The sequence below is a fragment of the Phoxinus phoxinus genome (assembly GCF_949152265.1).
Source record: "Phoxinus phoxinus genome assembly, chromosome: 11".
Classification (NCBI taxonomy): Eukaryota; Metazoa; Chordata; class Actinopteri; order Cypriniformes; family Leuciscidae; genus Phoxinus; species Phoxinus phoxinus.
In genome coordinates, this window is record NC_136886.1 from 30108444 (window position 1) to 30130508 (window position 22065).

The following is a 22065-nucleotide window of genomic DNA, read 5'->3' on the forward strand; positions in this document are numbered from 1 at the left end:
TCTATCTATCTATTCCAACTTTGTCTTATGTTGTTTTTACTTTATTTTAATTTTTATCATTTGAGTAGTTCTTAAACAGCCCAACTGTGTGTTAACACCACCTAATTAACCCACCAATTAGTGCAGTAAATTCAGGGACATGTGCAAAGGCTTCAGATGCGCAAATGTGCATGAATCTAGAAAATGTGGGCTGCATGAGCACAGTGTGAGTGAACTCTGTTAATGTCGAATTTTACCATGTGCAAAATATAGCTGCAAACAAATGGCGGCAGCTTGCGCCTAAAGGCAACATATTAACAATCTTCATAAGTGGCTGATTTAAAACGCTCTAGGCAGCAGCTCAGCACAGCACACAAATAGTGTCCGACACAGGGGCTCAATTCGCATTTAATTCGAAATTGCATACTCTCTTAAATGGGTACTTATTTTGAATAAGTAATTACTTCATGGCCGCTAAAGATGTACATTCTATGTAATCTGGACATACTTCAATCGCCATGTTGCCCTTATCACGCGGTCTACCAGCTTCAGATGCACCTCCATTCACAAATCCTCTCCCGTGGCCTCATGGCATATAAAGTGTCCATCGTATGCACACTTCAGAATCTCTCAGGAAGAGGTCATCCGGGTACTTTTTGCCTACGTTTTCATGAGTACTGTGAGTTCGGACATACTCCTTTTGTCACATGCTGTTTGATGCATCCTTGCTGTTAGTTAGTGTAATGCTAAACTAATATACTCTTATAAGCAAAAAACAAAAAAAAAACTAATAAGATAATTCAATTTTATTAATACTTTATAGTGTTGAATGAAATATGAAGTATAATGTATTTATAATCCACATTTCTCTTGCTTCATCCACATTCTTCTTAGATAGATTTGTTCTCTGAGATTATTGCAATGCATTATGGCATTGCCTTCTCTATGGATGTGTGTTGTTGCCTTAGAAGTGAGGCAAACCAGGGATCTTTAATGGATAGACAATTCTGTCATCATTTACTGACCCTCATTTTGCTCCAAACCTGTATGACTTGCTTTCTTTTCTGAAACACAAGACATTTTGAAAAATGTATTTTTATTTTCCAGATCTACATTTACATGCAACCAAATAATATATTAATAATCAGATTGATGCCTCAATTAGACTGCAAATCCTTCATGTAAATGCCTCAATCCCGAAAAATGTAGCTCAATCTGATCGATTGTGATGGACAAAATCAGTTGATGATCACATTCTTCAAAATAATTATTTTGTGTTCTGCAGGAGAGAGAAAGTCATGCATGTTTGGAACAACATGAATGGTATATAAATTGGTGAAAGATCTTTAAATTTTGGGTAAGGAAGCAGCGCACTGTTTCACAGTATAATAAAGTACACACTTTTTACCTAAAGTAATGTACAACACACTATTTGCTGTTAAATTCCTTGCTCAAGCATGTCAGTGATGATTCTTACTGTAAACCTGAAGTTCACAGCTCATGTTTGTCTGTGGTTGTGTTCTGACCTATTATCAGCAGATTCAGCACACATCATGCATGACATGTAGGCTATGGTACAAATGGGAAAAATGTGACTTTTTAACTCACAATTGCGAGTTTACTGTATATCTTACAATTCAAAAAAGTCAGAATTGCGGGAAATATTTGTATCCTAAATTTGGATCGCAATTATCTTTTTTATTACATGGCAGAAATAAACAAATGCGCAGGCATCTTTATTAGAATTATGTGTTTGAACTTCAATTTTTGCAGTAGCTCTATATCTCTATGTATGGCATCACTGTCGAAGAGTAATGGTGAAGTGGCTTTACTTACTGTAGTTGAGTTAGCGAAAGTTACAAACCGGAAGTCAGAACACAACAAGCACAGTGCTGAAAAGGGGCCGTGCTACATATGGCCTTTAAGATAGCAGCATTGGCTCAATCAAGGGTTTGTGTTTGTGGCGGAACTAAAAGTTGGCAGGTTGGGGGAGTGTTTAAGAAACACGTTTGAAAACAGTGATTTCTAATTCCCCTCAGTGCCAAAAGGGTGCACAGAAATTACGCACTTCAGTCAATGTGACCAAACGTTTTATCTTTGTACAGTTTAGGTAAGTCAGTAGGCAATCTTATTTAGTTTTGATAGTTCAGATTAAAATGAATTTGCTTAACGCATTCTGTTTATGCATAGTTAACGTGTTTCTCTGCTTTATTTAGCTTGGCTTCTTCTTACTCAAAACATTGCAATCTTCGCATAGATTGTCGTCCAAGGGATCCATCGATGTTAAAGTGTGTAAGGGAACGTCTCTCTCATGAGGCATGGTGCCCGAGTTTCCATGGGAACTGCAAATCTACCTCCCGCCCTACATGTAGACCTTGTGATATTTTTTAACAATGTCATGCAGCAGTACTAGCTCACTAAAGCAGTGGGTTAATCATAGTCCCCTCCCTCTCTCTGTCCTTTATTATTCCAATTGATTTATTCACAGCTTTTCAGTTTCATCTTTTTTTGTTTTATTCAGCTATACTCCCCCACAGCATATGCAAACACACTGAATTTCACAAACGATGTGTATTTATGTCAAAGATCCTATATAGGTTCTTTAGAGAGAAAGGCTCCATTAACTGATGCTCTATAAGTCACAAAGCTTTGATTGATTAGAATGTTAATGTTATTTTTTAACTCCATAGAAACGCTGAAATACTGTACCTTAATGAGTTATTTTTCACTTGATTAAAGCAGTTAATTTAGAGCACATTAAGCACATTTTTTCCTTTAGGTTACATGAAATTTACACCAAAAGAAATTGCAAATTATTATTATAATTTTTTATTACAGGCACAAAAATGTTTCCTCTTCTCTCCCAGCATCCTTTGTTTGCTTTTCCCTCCTGTTTTTCGCTCCCATTTCATCTGTAATTCTCTCTCATACTCTCATTCAATGATAGACTATTAATGACTTAGCTTGATCTTTGCTCTTGAATGCTGGGACATCAGTCCAGTTTATTCACATTACATCTCTTAATGTGAAGAGGGGTGGCGCTGATGCCACTGGCAATGTGTGAGTGTCGAGAGAGAGAGAAACAGTGAGAGGAGGAGAGAAAAGAGAGAGAGAAGTGTGGCAGAATGCCTCTGATGAAGAGACAGCCGTTTACACGCAGAGAGCCGAGTTAAGCAGGTGCTGCTGTTTCATTCACACACACTTCTAAAACCACTTGTGTTCACGTCCAGCCGGAATGGCTGTAATATAGCACCTTGACTTCCATCACTGCCTTTGCCTTTAGAGGTAAGCTATCTCTATCTCTCTCTGTTTCTCACTCTCGCTGATGTGTTTATAATGGTGAATGTGGGCAGGCATTCGGGTGGCTCAATAAGCCGGCTGTAATGGATGCAATGCTTTTGAATGCAAAGGCAACAGAGGTGGTTCTAGATCAAGGCTGTTGCAGGGAGAAACTGTTCGGGCTCTGACCCACATCGGGGAGTCGTAGCGCAGTGGCACTGTGTCGCACAGAGAGACTTTGTCTTTTCCTCTGAACTAAAGTAGACAGTGATGGAAATCTAAAGTTTTGCACACAAACTGACTGCACGATGGAATGCATGTGCTTTTGTTTGTGGGTTTTAATAGTGTGTGCCTACAGGATAGTACACAAATGTGTGTGTGTGTGTCTAAACCCGAAGCCCTAAAGTAATCAGTATGTAATCAAAATGCTTCATCCCCCAATTTCGAGTGTCAGCCTCAGACGAAATGCCCACGGTCCGCCCACAGTCTGTTCACTGACCGTCTGATCCAAATTGCACTCAAAACTGACAAGCACTATCCAAAAAACAGTTTACTTCAATGTAGCTAATTCTGCTTTACTTATATTAAATATTAAAAACTTTCGCACTTATTAAATTGTTAGCATGGGTCAGAGGTAGAAGTAGGACTTTTTACATATGGCCCTGGTTCAATTGCTATACTGAAATAAGTGTATTATCCTTTTTAAATACATCAAGTAAAATTGCAAGTCTGTGCCAATATGTATAACAGGAGCAGGATCTAATTTGGTTAAATAAAATTCATAATTTCACTGACTTTATTAGCTTGACCGCAAAGACGTGATGAACTGCTGGCAGTTTGACCCATCGTGCTCTATTAGTAATGAAGTTTTATTTAAAAACCTGCCAAAGAGATTAATGTTGTCATTTGTATTGTATGAATGAACAGTTGCACTACTGGTCAAAAGTTTAGTGTCGGTAAGATTTTTTGTGATGTTTATGAAAGAAGTCCCTTATGCTCAAGGCTGCATTTATTTGATCAAAAATACTGTAAAAAAGTAATATTTTGAAATATTATTACAATTCATGCAATTTATTTATGTGATGGCCAAGCTACATTTTCAGCATCATTACTTAAGTATTATAATATGATTCTTTAGAAATCATTCTAATATGCTGATTTGCAAGAAACATTTCTTAATATGATCAATGTGTAAGGAAGATTTGTTACTTTTATGTGAAGATGATGATCTGTGATGTCAGATCTTCCATTTTGTTAAACATTTTACAAAACTGTGTGGCACACTTTGGATTGATTCCAAATTCTGTATTCTAAAATCATGTTATTTTTCAGGGCAATACGTCAAGTTTATTTTTTTAAACTCAGTGAAACTGATAGCACCCACCCCCTAAAGTTTTTTTCAATGAGCCCTTTTGAGAAAGAAAACATCACTAGTTTTGTCAAAGTTTGCCTGGTTAATGGCATCATTAGTGCCTATATTTTTTATTTGATTTCATAATGAAGAAAATTATCTAATAGTAGAATTTTGTTATGCTAGTTACATGAGTTTGACTGTGAAATCTGTATTTAAAGATTACAGAAAGAAAATTCTGTCATTAATTACTCATGTCGTTCCAAACCTGTAAGACTTTCTTTCATCTCCGGAACACAAATGAAAATCTTTTTAATGAAATCTGAGAGCTCTCTATTGATAGCTACACAATTACCACTTTGAAGCTCCAAAAAGTTCATAAAGAGATTGTAAAACTAATCCATATGAATTAAGTGGTTTAGTCCAAACTTTCTGAAGAGACTCGATCACTTTATATAATGAACAGATTGAATTTAGGCTTTTATTCACAAACATTCATCAGCTCACACATCAGTTGTGGTAAATGGAAGCTCAAACATGTTCGCTTGACGTGTGAGAACCAATGAGGATCATTCTCGTGTTACGCAGCACGTTTGAGCTTCTGCGAGAACCAAGAAGGTTCGTTCTGATTCATATCTGTGGACGTATCTTGGCCAGCATGTGCTGTAGAGGATAAAGCAGCCTGTTAGCAGCTGGTACTGAAGATTTCTGCACTGTAAGTGACACAGAGACCCACATGCCCCCATTTCTGTGTGCACACAGAGAGCATGAAACATCTGAGCACTGTCATAACATTCATTCTGTAACTTCAGATCAAACTGGATGAATAAGGGGCATGTCTGTCTTTGAGTCCTTTGCTGATGTTTGAAATGCTACAGTGCAAAAAGATAGCAGCACTTGTCATGGATCTGATCAGAGATCCATTGTAGACATTCACAGTTACTGCATGTGGTTAACAAAATATAGTGTACTGTACTGTAGGCCTTTTTACACGTGAAATTCTTCACTTAGGGTTCACACCCTTTTTTTTTTTATCCCGGTATTAAAATAATCTTGTTATTTTGTTCCATGATTTACACTGTTCATACTTTACCAGTAGTCATTTTTCCTGGGAAGTCAGATTTAAAAATTTCACAGTGTCAATGATGAAGCTGGTTGTCAAAAAAAAAAATCTCGCTGGTTTAGCCATTAAACATTAAACACTAGCATTCCAGAATCGCATGCTGGTGACCAGACATAAATCCGCTCTGGTTGTCTCAAGTCTCAAAGAAAAGAAAAGACAAACAAAAACAAAAACATAGAAGGAAAACAGGAACTTATGTTGCCACTTTTTGATATTTTTATCTGCTTTCCTCAGATGCTAAACATCTAAATGGAAGTTTTTGTTGTTGTACCCAGTGCATGAATATTTAAAGATGTAAGCACTGAGGCAATTTTGAACAGTGTAGCAAAACTCTTTTTAGTAGCCGAATGTTTCCTAAATGTGTTGAACGATTTCAATCATTTTGCTAACTTCCATTGCATGTTCTCTAACCAATACACTATCCTCCAAAGACATGCAAGCCAACCTGATGTCAGAATAGCCTAGGTTTTTGCTGCTTAGCATTGTCCAGTTAGCTCCTGCAGATAGATCCCATAACTACACCATTATGGGAGCAAATAGGGCTTTTCTTCGTTGGCAACCATGTACTGTATTCTGACAAATAGATCACTCCTATTTCATTATATTATTGTAGAGGTTTTATCAGTGCTCTATTTTTGGAATGCTCTTAAAAGCTTGAAATGGGCTTATATTTATCTGCTGCCTTTCACATCACATCACAGCTCAGGACAGTCACTAGTGAAGGGTTTGGGATTGCGCGCGTTCTTGTGGTTCCATCAACCAATCAGTGTTCTTCTCAGCGAATTCGGTTTTCTTTTAGTAGTATAGTCTCCTAGTCTCCTCTTGCCTTGTTGTCCTGTCCTGTCTTGTTCCTCTTTGTGGTTCTTCCTTCCTGTCCCTTGTGCTCTACTTGTTTGTAAAGTACTGCTTTGCGGTGACCTGAATTTGTCTTTTCCTCTCTCTGTTGCTAAGAGTGAATGTTTTAAAGAGCTCAGAAGATAGACGTATCATAGGGGGTGCAGTCTTCCCTTTGAAGATAGATTTCTTAAGAACGTATACACCTATGCTCATTTTTCCTGTGCTGTGTGTTTGCTTTAAATGTAGCGGCCCACTTTTCAGTGTGGTGTGAGATTTTATGATGCATGTCAGTGGTCTGTCAGTGTGTTGTTAATTGCAAGAGCAGTGTACACTAACACTCATATAAGAACTGACGTTTTGACGGTTCACTTTCAAGAGTTTCAACAGTATAAAGTCATTACACCTACTCAACAAAATCAAGCTTTTAGGAATAAAGGATTATACAGATGCAGCTGGTCCTCAGGACAAAAACTATAATGCGTTAGTGCCGCTGTCACTTCAACAGCAAGTCAGCACAAGGCTTCAAACAGAATTTTAGACATGAGAAGAACATGGCAGAAAGGTTTGGTTTAGCCCAGTTATGATTAGCCCAGCAAACACAGATTGTTCCCCTATTATTACATTAATTATCATGATTTTTACTGTAAATTTTTTTAAAAACCTGCTAATTTAACGTTTCTGGGCTGTAGAAAGCGCACGACGAAGGGTATGCTGAAAAACTAGGTATTTAATATTGAACTCGGGAGTAACATACACGTTCACACAAACAATAACCGACAAGGGATAGAACAGAACAGGGAGTATAAATACACAGGGTGAGATCAGGAAACTAACTAGACTACCGGTAATCAAGGATTAACAAGAACAGGTGCGGACAAGACAGAACATAATTGTGACATTACGCCCCGCTCGGAAAGGTGCGTCCTCGCGCCGTGATGACAACAACAACAACCAAAAAAAACAGGCTTCGGCTGAGGGCGTGGAGCTGGGGACGGACTGGAACCTGGGGACGTTGGCCATGGACACCATGGTGGTGCAGATGGGAGGAGGAGCCAGTGTGGAGTCTGAGCTGAACGACACTAGGGAACCGATCAATGGCGACGAAACTGTGGGTGGCTGAGGATCCCGTGGAGCTGAGTGGCCGACGTCCCATGTCGACACCGTAGACCCGGAAGACGGGAGCTGAGCTGTTGATCTGCGGGACTGAGGCGGTGGCGTGGGGATGGATGACCGGGGTGACGATGTGGTGAGGGAGGTCAGAGGAAGGGAGGAGTCCAGGGGTGCAGCCCAAATCCCGGAAGTCCGTGGCTGCCGCTGGTCGTCGACCGCTGAAGACCGACCTGGAGTGTCGAGTGAGCCCAGTGGAGCTTCCGGGCAGATGGACCGCGGAGGCGATGAAGCAGTAGTGGGTCAAGGTGAGGGCGACGGGCTGACAGGACGAGGTGGTGGTGTGGGCCTGGAGGCCCAAGGTGTAGCCGGGGATTTGGCCTCTAGACGAGCTGGTGGCAGGGGAGCCCGAGGCGCGGAGAATGAGCCGCACGGAGTGACCGGCGGTGGCAGAGCCGAGGAGCTACACGACACGGATCCAGGGGGCTGGTCGTGACCAGCAATGAAGACGGGATAATGATGACAGGCAGGGACGCGGACGGTAGAGCCAGGTAAATCCAAGCCAGGTAACCCAGATAGGGCCTGTTCTCCGGGTGAAGGAGAAGCTGCAGCGTGGGTGAGTCCATCAAGTTCATCTTTGTTTGGTCGGTTATTCTGTAACGTTTCTGGGCTGTAGAAAGCGCACAACGAAGGGTATGCAGAAAAACTATGTATTTAACAGTGAACTTGGGAGTAACATACACGTTCACACAAACAATAAACGACAAGAGAGAACAGAACAGGGAGTATAAATACACAGGGTGAAATCAAACTAACTAGACTACCGGTAATCAAGGATTAACAAGAACAGGTGCGGACAAGACAGAACATAATTGTGACAGTTAATTGCTCTATTGTGAAACTGTAATGGATTTAATGGGGCATTTCATGTAATTTTACAGTAAAATGCTTTTAAATGTGAAAAAGAATGTGAAGTGAAGTCATCTTATAATTTGTGGTGAAAAAAAACGTAAATTGAAATGAACTGAAATCTCCTTGTGAATTTAATTTAAATATCTCTTTCTTAGTTTTTTCTTATCAGTTATGTAGGACTTATCTTATGTTGTTAAATTAATGTTTCTTGCAGAATTTTCGTTATGTGTTACCATGATGGTGTTTTTAATTTGTGTGTATGACATACGTGCATCCACACACTTGTTTGGATTATTATGCATACACTTTGGATTATTATGTGTTCTGTTGGGTAATGTTAATAACATTCTAGAGATTTTCTGAGTGTCTTTGAAACCTTGATTTCTGAGTGTCCTTAGGGCCGTGTGTCCACTAAAATCTGATAGATCTGATCTAAAAATCTCTAGAATGTAATGAATTAACATTACCCAACAGAACACATAATTGTTCAGAGAAGTGCTTGCTTACTATAACAGAGATGTGAGAAGGGAGAAATAGTAATTAAAAAAAAAAATGTTACAAAGAATAGTGAAATAATTATTGAATAGAACACCATTGTTAGATGTTTTAGCTAAACCAGCACCAAACCACCATACTGTAAACCAGCCTGGTCCAGCATGGACATTTGAAAATCGGTTGGCAAAAAATAAATGAATATGAAAAGGTCTGTTTGGGCAACAGATCCCTGCTGTATAAATTGTTAGCTCTACGTTTTTTTGTGGTAAGTGTAGACTGTCTTTTTAAATTGTTAAAAACTTTACAGCACCAATACGAAGCACAACTATCTTGTTCCTTTTTTACATTTGGTAGAGTTTCAGACCCATATCTTAATTGGCGCATAAAATCAATTTTGTTCTTTTTCAACTTCAGCCTCAGCATTTTTAGACGATGAATTTTAATGGCTGTGTGTAGATGGTTACGGCTACAAGATGTTTGTGGTGTTGTGTTTGCTGCTGGGCCTGAGGAACACAACGCTAAAGACAGAAGCTAAGCCGCATGATTTATTCATCTGTCTTTATTCATCTCTCTCCCCCTCATTATGTAACAATAGTGGAGAAAACATAAAAGTGATCTTGATCATTACAGAGTCTCAGAAGAGAGCTTATATTCATATTGTTGGTCTCTTTAATACTAATGCATTCTTTGCTTGGGGCAACATGTATGTGAGTGTGTGTTTGTGACCTATACATCAAACGAGATAATTCTGTGCTCTCTCTCTCAAGTGGTGGACTAAGATTATAATCTCAAATTCAGATCCACGTTTTATAGCTCATCTTCTGTTCAGCACAGTGGGAATTCAGTTCTCGTTCAAGTCCCTGCTGCAAATGAAACGAGCATTTGCTGTGCTGATAATGTTCTTGATGCTGCACTGCTAGACGGGATTTCAATTTGAAGATACAGAGTTGGTGATGGAAAAATTGTCAATGCATAATAGTTTTATGGATAAGCACATGCCATGGTGCCATAGCTCATGGAATATCTGCAATAATATGTCGTACTACAAAAACATGCATCTGGACGCCCTGTAATCTTCAGTATTTATGTCATGCATTATCACAGTACAATAATCTGATTACTTTTTCCCACAGAAATAAAGTGTTATCTTTAATTATTTTATGCCCCAATGTCTCATTTCTAAGAGGATAATATTTTCATGTGTGAAGTGTGAACCATGTAAACTATGTTTGCAATCAGCATCAGCTGACAGCGCGCTTTGTTATATATTTTACCCCAGTTTTGCAAAACAAATGTGTCATGCTAGGATCTACATAGGGGCTATAATCAATCTTTACACCCACCAAAAGTTTGAGTGAAATATGAGGTTGGTAAATGCATTTTTTTTTTCTCTTCAAGTTAAATTTTTTTTTTTTTCTTGTCATATATTACATTGGGTTGTTCTATCACGATCATTGCATTGTTATTATAAATGTCAGAATAAACATGAACAAAGAATTGACAAGTACGGTAAACAATTGAGATATAGAGATAATGTATTTTTGGTATACTGGTGGCACAGCAAGTAAGAGCAGCCCAATGTCTATATTGAAGGAATGATGCATTGACATGGAGCTTGATATGTTTATTCAATAGAACCGGTTCATATTTGTTCTTGAATTGGACTACACACGTTATGCTGTACTCTATGTCTCTATGTCTATGTCCCCCAGTGCGAGAAACACTTAGGTCTGCGAAATGTCAGAAATGTTATGAGTTATGCTCTTTAATGAATATGTTAATTCTCATCGATTTCGGGCTCTTGCAAACTATTCTTTGAGTTCCTCTTACAAACTCAAACTTTCAGAGCAAGTGTTAAAGGGATAGTTCACCCAAAAATTGTATCATATTCTCACCCTCAAGTTGTCCCAACCCTGTATAAATGAGGGGAAAAAGAAGATATTTTGAAGAATATGGGTAATTAAAAAGTTGATGGGCCCCATTGACTTCAATAGTATGGGGAAAAAATACTATGGAAGTCAACTGTTTGGTTACCCATATTTTTCAAAATGTCTTCAAAAGAAAAGAAAGAAATTCATACAGGTTTGGAACAACTTGAGGGTGAGTAAATAATAAAATATTAATTTTTGGGTGTACTATCCCTTTAAATAAAGACTGAAAAAGTCGCCAGAAGCTTAATGGTGGTGGCATTGATGTCAAGCGAATGTGGCGTAGTACGTTTAGCTTTTTACTTCTGCTGATTGTATTTATGAACTCATAAAAGTTGTTAATTTGTGAAAATTATCATGATGAACCATAAACTTTTGTTGGTCACAGAGCTTATTTTCTGCAATGATTCAAAAGCCAGAAAAAAATCCTATTGGGTATTTTTCGAGGGAACCGGGGTGATGCTAACTTCCGGGTTGGCCTACAAAAAAATATGTCATCGCTGCAGCGCACTGTAGAGATGATAATATACATGAATTGTCTGCATGCAGAGTGAAGTTGTCATTTTCTGCCTGTGTTTGTTCCAGGTGTCTGACTGACGTACTGAAGACAGGAGAGATGGACAGAAGGATTGTGGGGAGAGGAGGAGTTAAGAGGAGCAAATATATAGTGCCATGCTTCTTGTTAGTAGAGGTGAGTTGTAGACTGGTTCACTTCTCAGTTCATCCTTCCATACGCTTCCATATTCACCATGTGATTGTCATGAATGTTGTGCTCTGCCCTCTAGTGGAACTAAAAGCAATCTAAGATTTGAAAGTCTTCAAAGGGCTAGTACGCTCCCTTGGGTCAACTTGTTCAGCATTTTATCTGGTCTTTGTAGCTTATGAAATACCATAGAAACTATCCAAGTTCACCATGGGAATACTCATGCCTGGGATTATTTAAGGAATAGGCCTTCACCCAAAAATAAAAATTCTGTCATTATTATATTTTAAGACCTTTGTCAGAGTTTTGTATTAAACAGAATACAGATTTGGAATGACATCTGGACATGCAAGTGAGTAAATATTGGCGGAATTGTAACATTTGGGAGAACTATTTATTTTGTTTGTGTTGCAGAGGCTGGCAACATCTTTAAGTGGTATAGAGAATTTAGAAAAAAACTTGTAAAATGTTTGACATTCCTCTGTAAGAAAGAGAAGAGGTTTTTGTTTTCCCGAACACTCCACCTGAGACGTGCACTGCTATTTTCAATAATCTGTGGAGTGGAAATACATTAAACTGTACCTGAAACTGCTCCCCTGACTGGCAGCTCTAATAAATACTTCCAGAAGCAAACACATCACAGTCTCACTGTATACTTGACTGCGACGCATGAGTCACTTAACATTAACATAAACCAGTCACAGTATACTTTCAGCCTGCCAGAACTCCATGACCCTCTTTACTCATCTGTGATGTTCTCTTCCCACATCCCTTTATTCCAGAGTCCTCGCTGGCTCCTACTGTGGGTCTCAGAGGCATATACCCTCAAAAGTGCTCTTAATTAATCCTGCTAATGAGCAGTGTTAGCGTACACACAGCGTCTGATTGCTTCAATCGCCTTAGGCCCAGTGCGGAGGCAAAGACTGCAGCCAAAAACATTTGCATCAGTCTTACGTAGAAATTTGATGGGACTAAGTTTTCACAGGCTTTCCAAAGTAAGTTAAACCTGCCAGCCAGATATTAAGTATGTAGTATATATTAAAGTAGCCAAAATACACATTTGTGAATTTATATAAATATATATATATATATATATATATATATATATATATATATGTTCAGTGGTTCTCAAGATTATTTTCTTGCTTTCTTTTGCGGAACATTTTAGAAACAAGAAATCTTTTCTTTTTTTTCGTCAATGCAATAAGAGTTAGTGGCATCCTCTGTTGTTTTGGACATTCTTTAAAATATCTCACAGAAGAAAGGAAGTTTGGAACGTCAAAACCGTATTCAGAATTACAAAATGTAAAATTTTGGGTGAACTATCCCTTTATGTTAGCATGAATGACATCATGAACTGGATATGCCCAACAATATTCAGAATTATGAACATGACTTAGACTTGTATAAATTGACATTTTGTTTTCTAAGATTTTTTGGATTTCAGTGATTATCCCTGCCTCAAGTGAACCTGAAATTAGTTTTTTTTTTTTTTTTTTCGCTTACTTTTGTTCATGATTTTCAGGACACACCTGTGATCCTTTTTTTGGTCATCCACCATTTGAGAGCCACTGCCCTGAAGACAGATCTGTGCTTTAAAGAACATCCGAAAGATAGTCAATTAGCATAAACTCAACACCTGCTATTTCGCAGATGCTGTTCATCCAACCTTTTAAATGAATACACTCACTGCATGGATTGAATAACTCAGAGATAGAGTCTAAAAGGTTAAAGCTCTCGTAGTCCTCTGACCACCCACAGCCTGTGCAGAGACCATCTGGAAAAATTGCACACTAAATTAAATGTGAAAAGTTCTAATCTGATTGGCTGGCTGCTCTATTCAATTTCAACATAATAAATACAAATACAATACAATTTCCACTGAGAAACAAGATTTTGTTTACAGGTGAGCAGACTTCTAAACAAATTTGTATATTCCTACCAAATGGTTGTTGAATATTTCAAAGTCTTTCTAATCTTTTTAATGTTTTGATTGAGCCAGTTTGTTATAGGTATTTTTGTTTTTTAATACAATCATTTTAAGATTTAGCTAGCTTAAAAGAGAATTAATAGCATACTAACTTAAGTAGCAGTATGTAGTGTGCATTCTGGGCACAGTTTATTTATTTTAATAAATTCTAATTCTTATTTAATTCCTTCTACAATCTATATTTTAACTCCTTATTTGATCAGAACAGAAGTTACGACAAAAGTTAAAACGTTAAAACGTTACAGAATTTTTATTTTGGTTTTAAATGCATTTAAGTTGATAACTAGACCACTCATATAAAATGTGATGAGGTCATTTGATAACAGTGTAGCATACTAATGTTAATAAACAGTGGAGATATACAGTGTATAGTGCACAGTATTCCGTAAGTGGTAAAGGTGCGTTCACGCCATGTTATAATTACCGTAATTTAGAGATTTCAACTTGTAAAAAGCGTTCACGTCCTCGTAGAGCTCGTGATTACAGCTTGTAAGATGGGAATTTTCTGAGAGCTCCTACTTGTACCACCTGACCACTGCAAATTAATTTAGGCATTGATAGCGTTGCCATAGAAATGCATAATTGAAAAGCTCCGAAGAGCATCACGTGTTGTCATATTGAGACTACATGCAGCTAGTGTGCCAAACTGAGCCAAAGGTTGGTGTTAACCAGTCCCGAAGAGCCTCCTCAGTGTCTCCAGCACACTTTCATGTAGCAAAGTGGCGCTCTCTGCTGGAATCCAGTCCTCTCTTGTGGCCAATGATCCTTTGTTCTACATTTGCATCTCATTATCAGTTGCTTTTGGTAAAATTCTCTCTGGCATTTCTCTTTTCCCCTTTCCTTGATGCAGTTCCAGCTCGGTATCGTTCGTGCTTCATCTCTGCACTGTGGGACATATGTTATCTGCACGTTAAAAGCTTGAGGATCTCTCAGCACTGACAAGCTTCATCAATGAATGAGTGCTTGGTGTGGTGGCTTAGAACTTTTTTCCAGGAAGTCCAAGCTCCATGGCAACTAACAGATCTGTTTATTGTCATTCAATATGTATAAAATGCCCCTCATATAGACCTTAATCAAACTGCTCTGTGTCGATATAGGCAGAATGCTTTATATTCTAATGCAGGGAACTTATTAATCTACTAATTATTATATAAGACAAAATTAATAAATTATATAATATAATACAATATTAAGCTGAACTTATTTTAAAAAGCTCACTATACTGTATACAACTCTATCTGTTAGAACTACACTGTAAAAAATTCTAACCTCCCCAACTCAAAATTTTCTAGTGACTGGTCACATCAAAATTTTTCAATTGGCCCAAGTGAAATTCTGCAAATTGATAAAATTAATTGAAAAATTTAGATGTGACCAGTCACTAGAACATTTTGAGTTGGGGAGGTTAGAATTTTTTACAGTGTAGGCAACTAGCTATAGTAAATACAGCTGGAAAACAGTGAAAAATCAACCTCATTAATTGTTCAAGGCCCAGTGCATGATGGGAACACCAGTATCAGAAAAGTTGAGTAATTTTACTTCATTTTATAACGTTGATATTTACGCTTTAATTTCTACACACTTGAATTGAGTAGGCCTACTAATATATAATTAACTTATTAATTAATTCTTGGCTGAACTAACTTTTTCATGTAGAAATTACATGAAACATTCTGTAGAAGTGTTCCCTAAAATGAGGGCACGAGGCGTTGCGTCTCGATGACACTATGGGGAAACTTGTCCTCTCTCACAGAATACTGAAGCTTGATTGGTAGCCTATAACGATATTGCATTGCAATGTCCAATGCCATTCAAGCGCGTGAATCAGGGGCAGGAATGTGCAGTAGCCTATATAACGTAGCCTGGCTAACGCCAGACCCAATTCTCGTTGAGACTTGGGTCTGGGAACCACATGTGCATTTTCTCGTATTTGAGGCGTGGTTTACGAATGCCCGGCACCGTTTATTGGGTGCTAAGAATGTCTATCAAATGCGCCTGTACGTAGCTCATAGCCAATCGTTTCCATTATACCATGATGTATGTAGAGCGACAGAAATTAGACAAGGAAGAAGACGATGGGTAAGATATTTTTGTGTAAATAAACTTGCGTTCTAAACTACTTCGCGTCTGCTGCCATGTTGAATCCATAGATATAAACAAACTGCTTAGTTGTGTGGCATAGATGTCGTCATCGTCTTGCTGCTCCCTCCCCGGTCTGTGATTGGTTCCCTAGATGAGGCGAAAATCTGGTCCATGGTATCCAGACTGCCTTTCAGCATGAATAAAATCGCGCTGCGCAAAGGCAGTATGGGGAAACCCAGGCTATATATAACGTGCATATCCTCAGAATCTTTCTCCTTCGTGCAAAACGGTGACAACTGTCATTTTGTCGTTGAATCACCAACGGAAAATTTACGTTTTTGTTAAAGATTCGTAGCAAGAAGTCTACAAGAACCCCTTGTGCGTTCCGGCATGTCCCTTAAAGCCTTGTTTCGTCTGCACAGGACCTATCAGACTTCAAATTGGACACAAGAAGAGGTGCGTCTTTTTCCTGAGCCACGCCCACGCAGAAGCCGCCGTCAAGGAGAAGGGTATAGCTGAAGCCTGGAGATCTCCAAATGGGAGTGGGAGCTCCAAAATAGGGCGTGGTTTCCTCCCATTGACAGAAAGGCACATGACACGAATGCGTGATTTATTCTGCTGTTGTTTCTTTGACTACAAACTCCACGACCCACTCAAAGCGGTCTTCCGGCCCACCGGTTGAGAAACACGGCTCTAAATCACAAATCTTCCCTTTGGGATTTGAACCTGCAGCCTTTGGATTATTAGCCCATCTCCTCAACTCATGAGCTGCCACCAGTGTACTTCTAATCTGTTAGGCAATTTTTGTGAGGGATCAGTTTTTGAAGTCCCCACTTATGTCCCCCAGAGGAGAAAACTCGTTCCCGTATTGACGTTCAGCGAGTGTGTTGCTGGAGATTAGATAAGACTAGAGATAAAAGACTAATTCTGAACTTCCACGGAACAGCAGAGGTGGGCGGAACACATGGAAGTGTTTGCCAAGAGGAAAGATTGTTACTTTGATCACAATTTGTCTTGGCTTTTTGCAGCCCAATCACAAAAGCAAGTTGAAAGTGAATTAGATGAAGAATGCAATGTTTTATTTGGAAAATGTAATGGTTTATAATAACTTAAAGTAAGAATCCATTGGAAAAATTCTCCCAAGTAGAGAAACAGAAGTAAGTCCTCTGAAGAAACTAAAGCAGTGCTCATACAATGTTAATTGAAGAAAATGTTAATAGAAACGGCAAATTCTGTGACATCAAGGAATATTCCATGAATAATAAATTTGGCTTGCTGAGAAAAAAAAAAGATCTGGTAGAATTTGAGCAGTTTGCATAAAAAATAAAATTTTCTGGAATATTTTGGTTTCTTTTCACTTTCTCATCCTAAAGTAGGTCTACTTTTTGTAATAGTAAAACCTTCACTAATGTATTCTCTTGCATACAGAAATACTTGCACAATAGTGCAATTTCGCCGAATAATTGGTAGACGTGCCTCTATGAATTTTCAATTTAGCATTAATTTAGTAACTTGCTGAAACAAACAACAATAAAACCATGCAAAAGAGTTCTGTTCAAAGTTATTTTCCTCTGAGATTTACAGACCCAGTTTGTTATTCATCTCAGATCAGTTATTTTAACAACGTGTGGGCATCACTGAACGTCCCACATGAGCTTCAGTGAGCCAGTTTTTATGATCTCACACCTTCAGTAGTTCTGCCACTTTATTATGTTTTCAGCTACAGAAAAAACATGTTACGGTCAACAAGTTGCGAAATGTAAAATCTAAAAGCATGTAAAAGCCTACTAAAGAAAAGATTCACAGCTTGTGGCTCTTTGGGTTTCTAAAAAAGGAAGAATAAGATTAATAGGAATGATCCACTTCTGACCAAAGTTTTCTATTTGTCCTTCTATAAATAAAAGACTTCATCCAGAACATAACTTTGCATGCTTGCCATCTGTTCCCAACGGCAGTTTCGCATGTGTCGCTAAAGCACTATTTTTGAATGCAGTCGCTCTGCATAAAAGCATCTGACAAATTCCGTGTGTGTGTGTGTGTGTGTGTGTGTGTGTGTGTTTGATTCAACAAATTCTGAAGTAGCCCCCCAAGACAACATCATGTTTTTTTTTTGTCAGGTAACTGTTCCCTACATTAGACCTGGATAATTAGAGGAAGCCTCTTTGTAGGATGACATAAATAATCGAGATATCAGTGACGGATGAGTCTGAAAAAATATTTGAACTGCCTTTTAAATATAAGTATGTGAACAGCAGAGGGCACAATCATCCCGCTCTGGGTGGGAAGCTCCTTGGCAAATGTATTATTTAGATGAGATTGTTAAACTGTAATATTGCTGTAAAGTTTTCATCAATTGTTTAAAGATACAAGATTTGTTTTACTGTCATTTGTCAGGGAGGCTTATTTACTTTTAAATGGCTCACAATTGGTGAGTTTAAAAAACTGATTTGAAATCAGCCAGCAAACAAACAAACAAAAAATCCTTAATTTCTGGTTGTTTTCTGGTCTTAAGTGGTTTAAGTTTATCTTCTCCCCCAGCCTAGCAAAACCGAAGCTGGTTTAGCTACAGTCAGTCAGCTGGTCCCATCTAATACCAACATAACTGTCTTGGCCAGACTGGGAGACTGAGTAACCATCCTAGACTGGTTTAAGCTGGGGGGTTTTCAACACGATCTCGTGAAAGTGCATATCTTTACCACAAATGTTATTTCTCGTGTCATTTATATGCCAAAACATATGCCATGTTTTTTTGCATGCATATGCTACGCACTGAAAACCCTTGGGTAGGATTAGGGGTGGGGAGTGCGTGTGTAGGCTATTACATGCCAAAACTGCATATCATATGCGCACAAAAACTATTTTTGGCATAGAAATGGCACGAGAAATAACATTTGTGGTATAGATGCGGACTTTCATGAGATCGAGCTGTTTTTTTCCCACATGACAATTCCTGTTTCCTGTGTGTAAGAGCTAACGGTAATAGCTAAAGTTAGCCAAAGACATTTCTTTCTCTCTGTCACCGTCTTGTCAGTTCTCTCCATGTTTTTGACAGAGTGGCAGAGTTAGCATGACAGCTGAATTTTTATTTGCTAGCACAGCAGTTCAAAATTCAGAAAGAGTGAAAAACTGACTACGCAATGGCCTCGCTCTGAGAAATGAGGCCAGAGAGAAGTGGACCGCTCTTTAAAAGTCCCGTGTGTATTTCTCTCAACAAAAAAAACAAACAAAAAAATGCTATTTGCATTAATGGCATTTTGCAGCACTCACCCAATATACGTCAAAACTATTGTCTTGTTTCTTGGTACCATTTATAATTATTTCATCTGAAAGTGTTTGGTTCATTTGACTTTGTGTCCATCTGCCCTGTTATCCTGCTGTTTGTGTGAATGTGTGACCTTTCTTCAGCATTGCTAAACAAGGGCACATGCCTTCTGCTCTCAATTAGCAAGTCTGAAAAATGAGATAATGAACTTACTGTCACTCCTGTCTGGTCTTTGTGCAATGCATTTATTTTCCACACTTACTCATCTTGACAAAGATCCTCAAGGTTTAGCCGGAACTGATTACATAACATAACATTCACATTAACATAATGGCTGTTTAATATCAGGGATTTTTGTCAAAATGAAATGCACAGTCGAGTCTGCTTTCATTGCCTTTCAACCGTATGTGGACATGGGGCAATGGAATTGCATTTCTGGTGATAATTTTACATAAAACTATTTTTTAGCTTTAAGACAATTATATACACACATGGAGCATTATATAACACAATACAGTGCACAACAGTGTTTATTAAGTTTGAGGTCTGTAGTATTTTTTTAAAACGTTTTTATAAGTCTCTTGTGCTTTTGCAAGTACATTTATTGGATCAAAAATACAGTAATATTGTAAAATATTATTACTATTTTAAAATGTATTTTATTCCTGTGATGGTAAATCTGAATTTTCAGCATCATTACTCCAGTCTTCAGTGTCACATGATCCTTCAGAAATCATTCTGATATGCTGATTTGCTGCTCAAGAAACATTTCTTATCAATATCAATGTTGAAACCAGTTGTGCTGCTTAATATTTTGGAATTTTTGGAAACCCAATACATTTTATTTTCAGGATTCTTTAGTTAGTAGAAACTTCAAAAGAACAGCTTTTAGAGATCTTTTGTAACTAAATATCTATATTGTCACTTTTAATCAGTTTAATGCATTAGTATGAACAGAGTTGTGTAAAAAAAATGTTGGGAAATACAGGAAATGAACAAATTGTATACACATTCATGCGTTATAAAACAGTACAAATTCAAAAAAAAAAAAAGTTTTATTATATTATTATTAAAAAATGATAATAATGTGGAAAATAATATAAAATATTAAGACACATATAGTTAGTAGTAAGTAGTTTGGTAAAGTAAAAGTGCAGTAAAAAAAGGTTTGTAGTTGGAATCTTCATAATTTTTGAGAGTTTTTATTAGTTTATATTTCAAAATGCTAGATTTATTAGATTGAGTACTTGGACTATATTTTCATTGAGGGTATGGTTAGAGTATTGAAGAAATTGCAATTATGGAAACAAGCTGGAGTTTTAAGTTGGATAGCATTTGACTCAGGTTTTGAGCCGGCTAGGGTAGATGAGAGATTTAAAGAATGGGTTTGGAGAGGTATCACATCTTACTGTTCAGTCATGTCTAATGGGAAATTACAGAGTTATCAGGCACTTTCAAATACATTTGGACTAGAAAAGCAGGATTTTTATAGATATTTGCAGGTCAGAGATTATTTTAACAAAACATTTTAAAGTAGATTGACGGAAGATTATAATTGAATTACAATATTTTCAAATACGTACACATTAGAAGATGCAAAAAGCTGATTTCAAGACTGTATGGAAGTATGCAAGCATCCAAGGGCCATCCATCAATACATTAAACAAAAATGGGAGAAAGAGTCTGACTCACAAATAACAGATGAAGACTGGACAGATAAATGTGTGATACAGGCAAATACCACAAACTCAAGATCCTGGAGGGAATTTGGATGGAAGAATTTTGTAAGATTTTTTTATAACTCCCAAATGAACAGCACTACATACAAGCACACCAAGCCTTGGCTTTTGCTGGAGGCAATGTGAAACCCCGATGGCTAATCATTACCATATTTTCTGGGCCTGCCCAAAAATAAAATAATTTTGGCAAGAATTGGAAAAATAGTGGGAGTAGAGGTTGTTTTTTTGTTCACTACATTATATTTAGGTAAAATACCAGAAAATGTTTTAGACAAGGATAAATACTTATTAAAAATATTGTTAGCAAGCAGTAGGAAAGCAATAACCCGTAAATGGTTGCAGGTTGACCCTCCAACAAAGGATCAATGGCTAGGGATCGTAAATGAAATATACAGTAGGCTATGGAGAGACTTACATTTATATTAAGCCTCAAATTGAACAAGTGTAACAAGTTTTGTAAATGGATTATGTACCTAAACCATTGAGGAAAGTGTGAATTTGTATATGAAGCTGTTGGAAATATTTTGTGTACTGATATTGTAGCATCCATGATAACTTTGTGTTCTTTGTTCTAATAAAAAATGCTAGATTTATTGCAAACCATTTTGAAGAGGATATCTCTGGGTTATGTTTATATTAGGGTTATTATCTACAAGCAAATAGTTAATTCCTCACTAAAACTGAATTAGAATGTTTGTGTTTAGAATACAGTAATCAACACAGGATTTGATGCATGAGTGCATTTATTATTCCGAGCCTGGTGTCAAGATTCCGAGCCTGGTATCAGTTGTTAGCTGTAAACTACTTTGGAAAGCATAATTTTGCCTTTGCATATAAACCTTGTAAAATAGGACTGTGTGAAAGTGGAAGGAGTCAAATTGGGTTTTATCTTTTCTTTCCTGCCAGGAAAGATTTAAAAAATATGTCTTGGATTGGATATTATGTAGCCTGATTAAATTAATTGTTTGCCCTTTCTTCAAAATAAGTTTTAACGTATAGCCTACCTGGCCAATCATGGAGAATGACATACAAGCTCTTGTATTTCATTACGAGGAGAAGATACCTAAAGGCAGGCCCGTCAGTCATTTCAAGGGGGCTCACAGCAACAACCTGATACCCTAGCTACGGCCCTGCTTAATCACTGCGTTCACGGTATCAGTTTTGGGGATTGACAGTCGTATTTACTTACAAGTGTGAGTCTCGAAACTTACATCTCTGGTCTGTATGAACATGCAACAAGGACCATATAGCAAAGGGGTGACCAACAGGGTGTTTTTT

At 37.7% G+C, this 22065-nt stretch overlaps 1 protein-coding gene across 1 annotated transcript in view; it reads left to right on the forward strand.

Annotated features, from left to right (window-relative positions):
- Nucleotides 1-22065, forward strand: part of plppr2b (phospholipid phosphatase related 2b) — a 118775-nt gene that overhangs the window by 66309 nt on the left and 30401 nt on the right. The window contains 1 exon segment of the mRNA XM_079629654.1: nucleotides 11597-11702. Coding sequence (XP_079485780.1) covers nucleotides 11628-11702 — 75 coding nt within the window. The 5' untranslated portion in view covers nucleotides 11597-11627.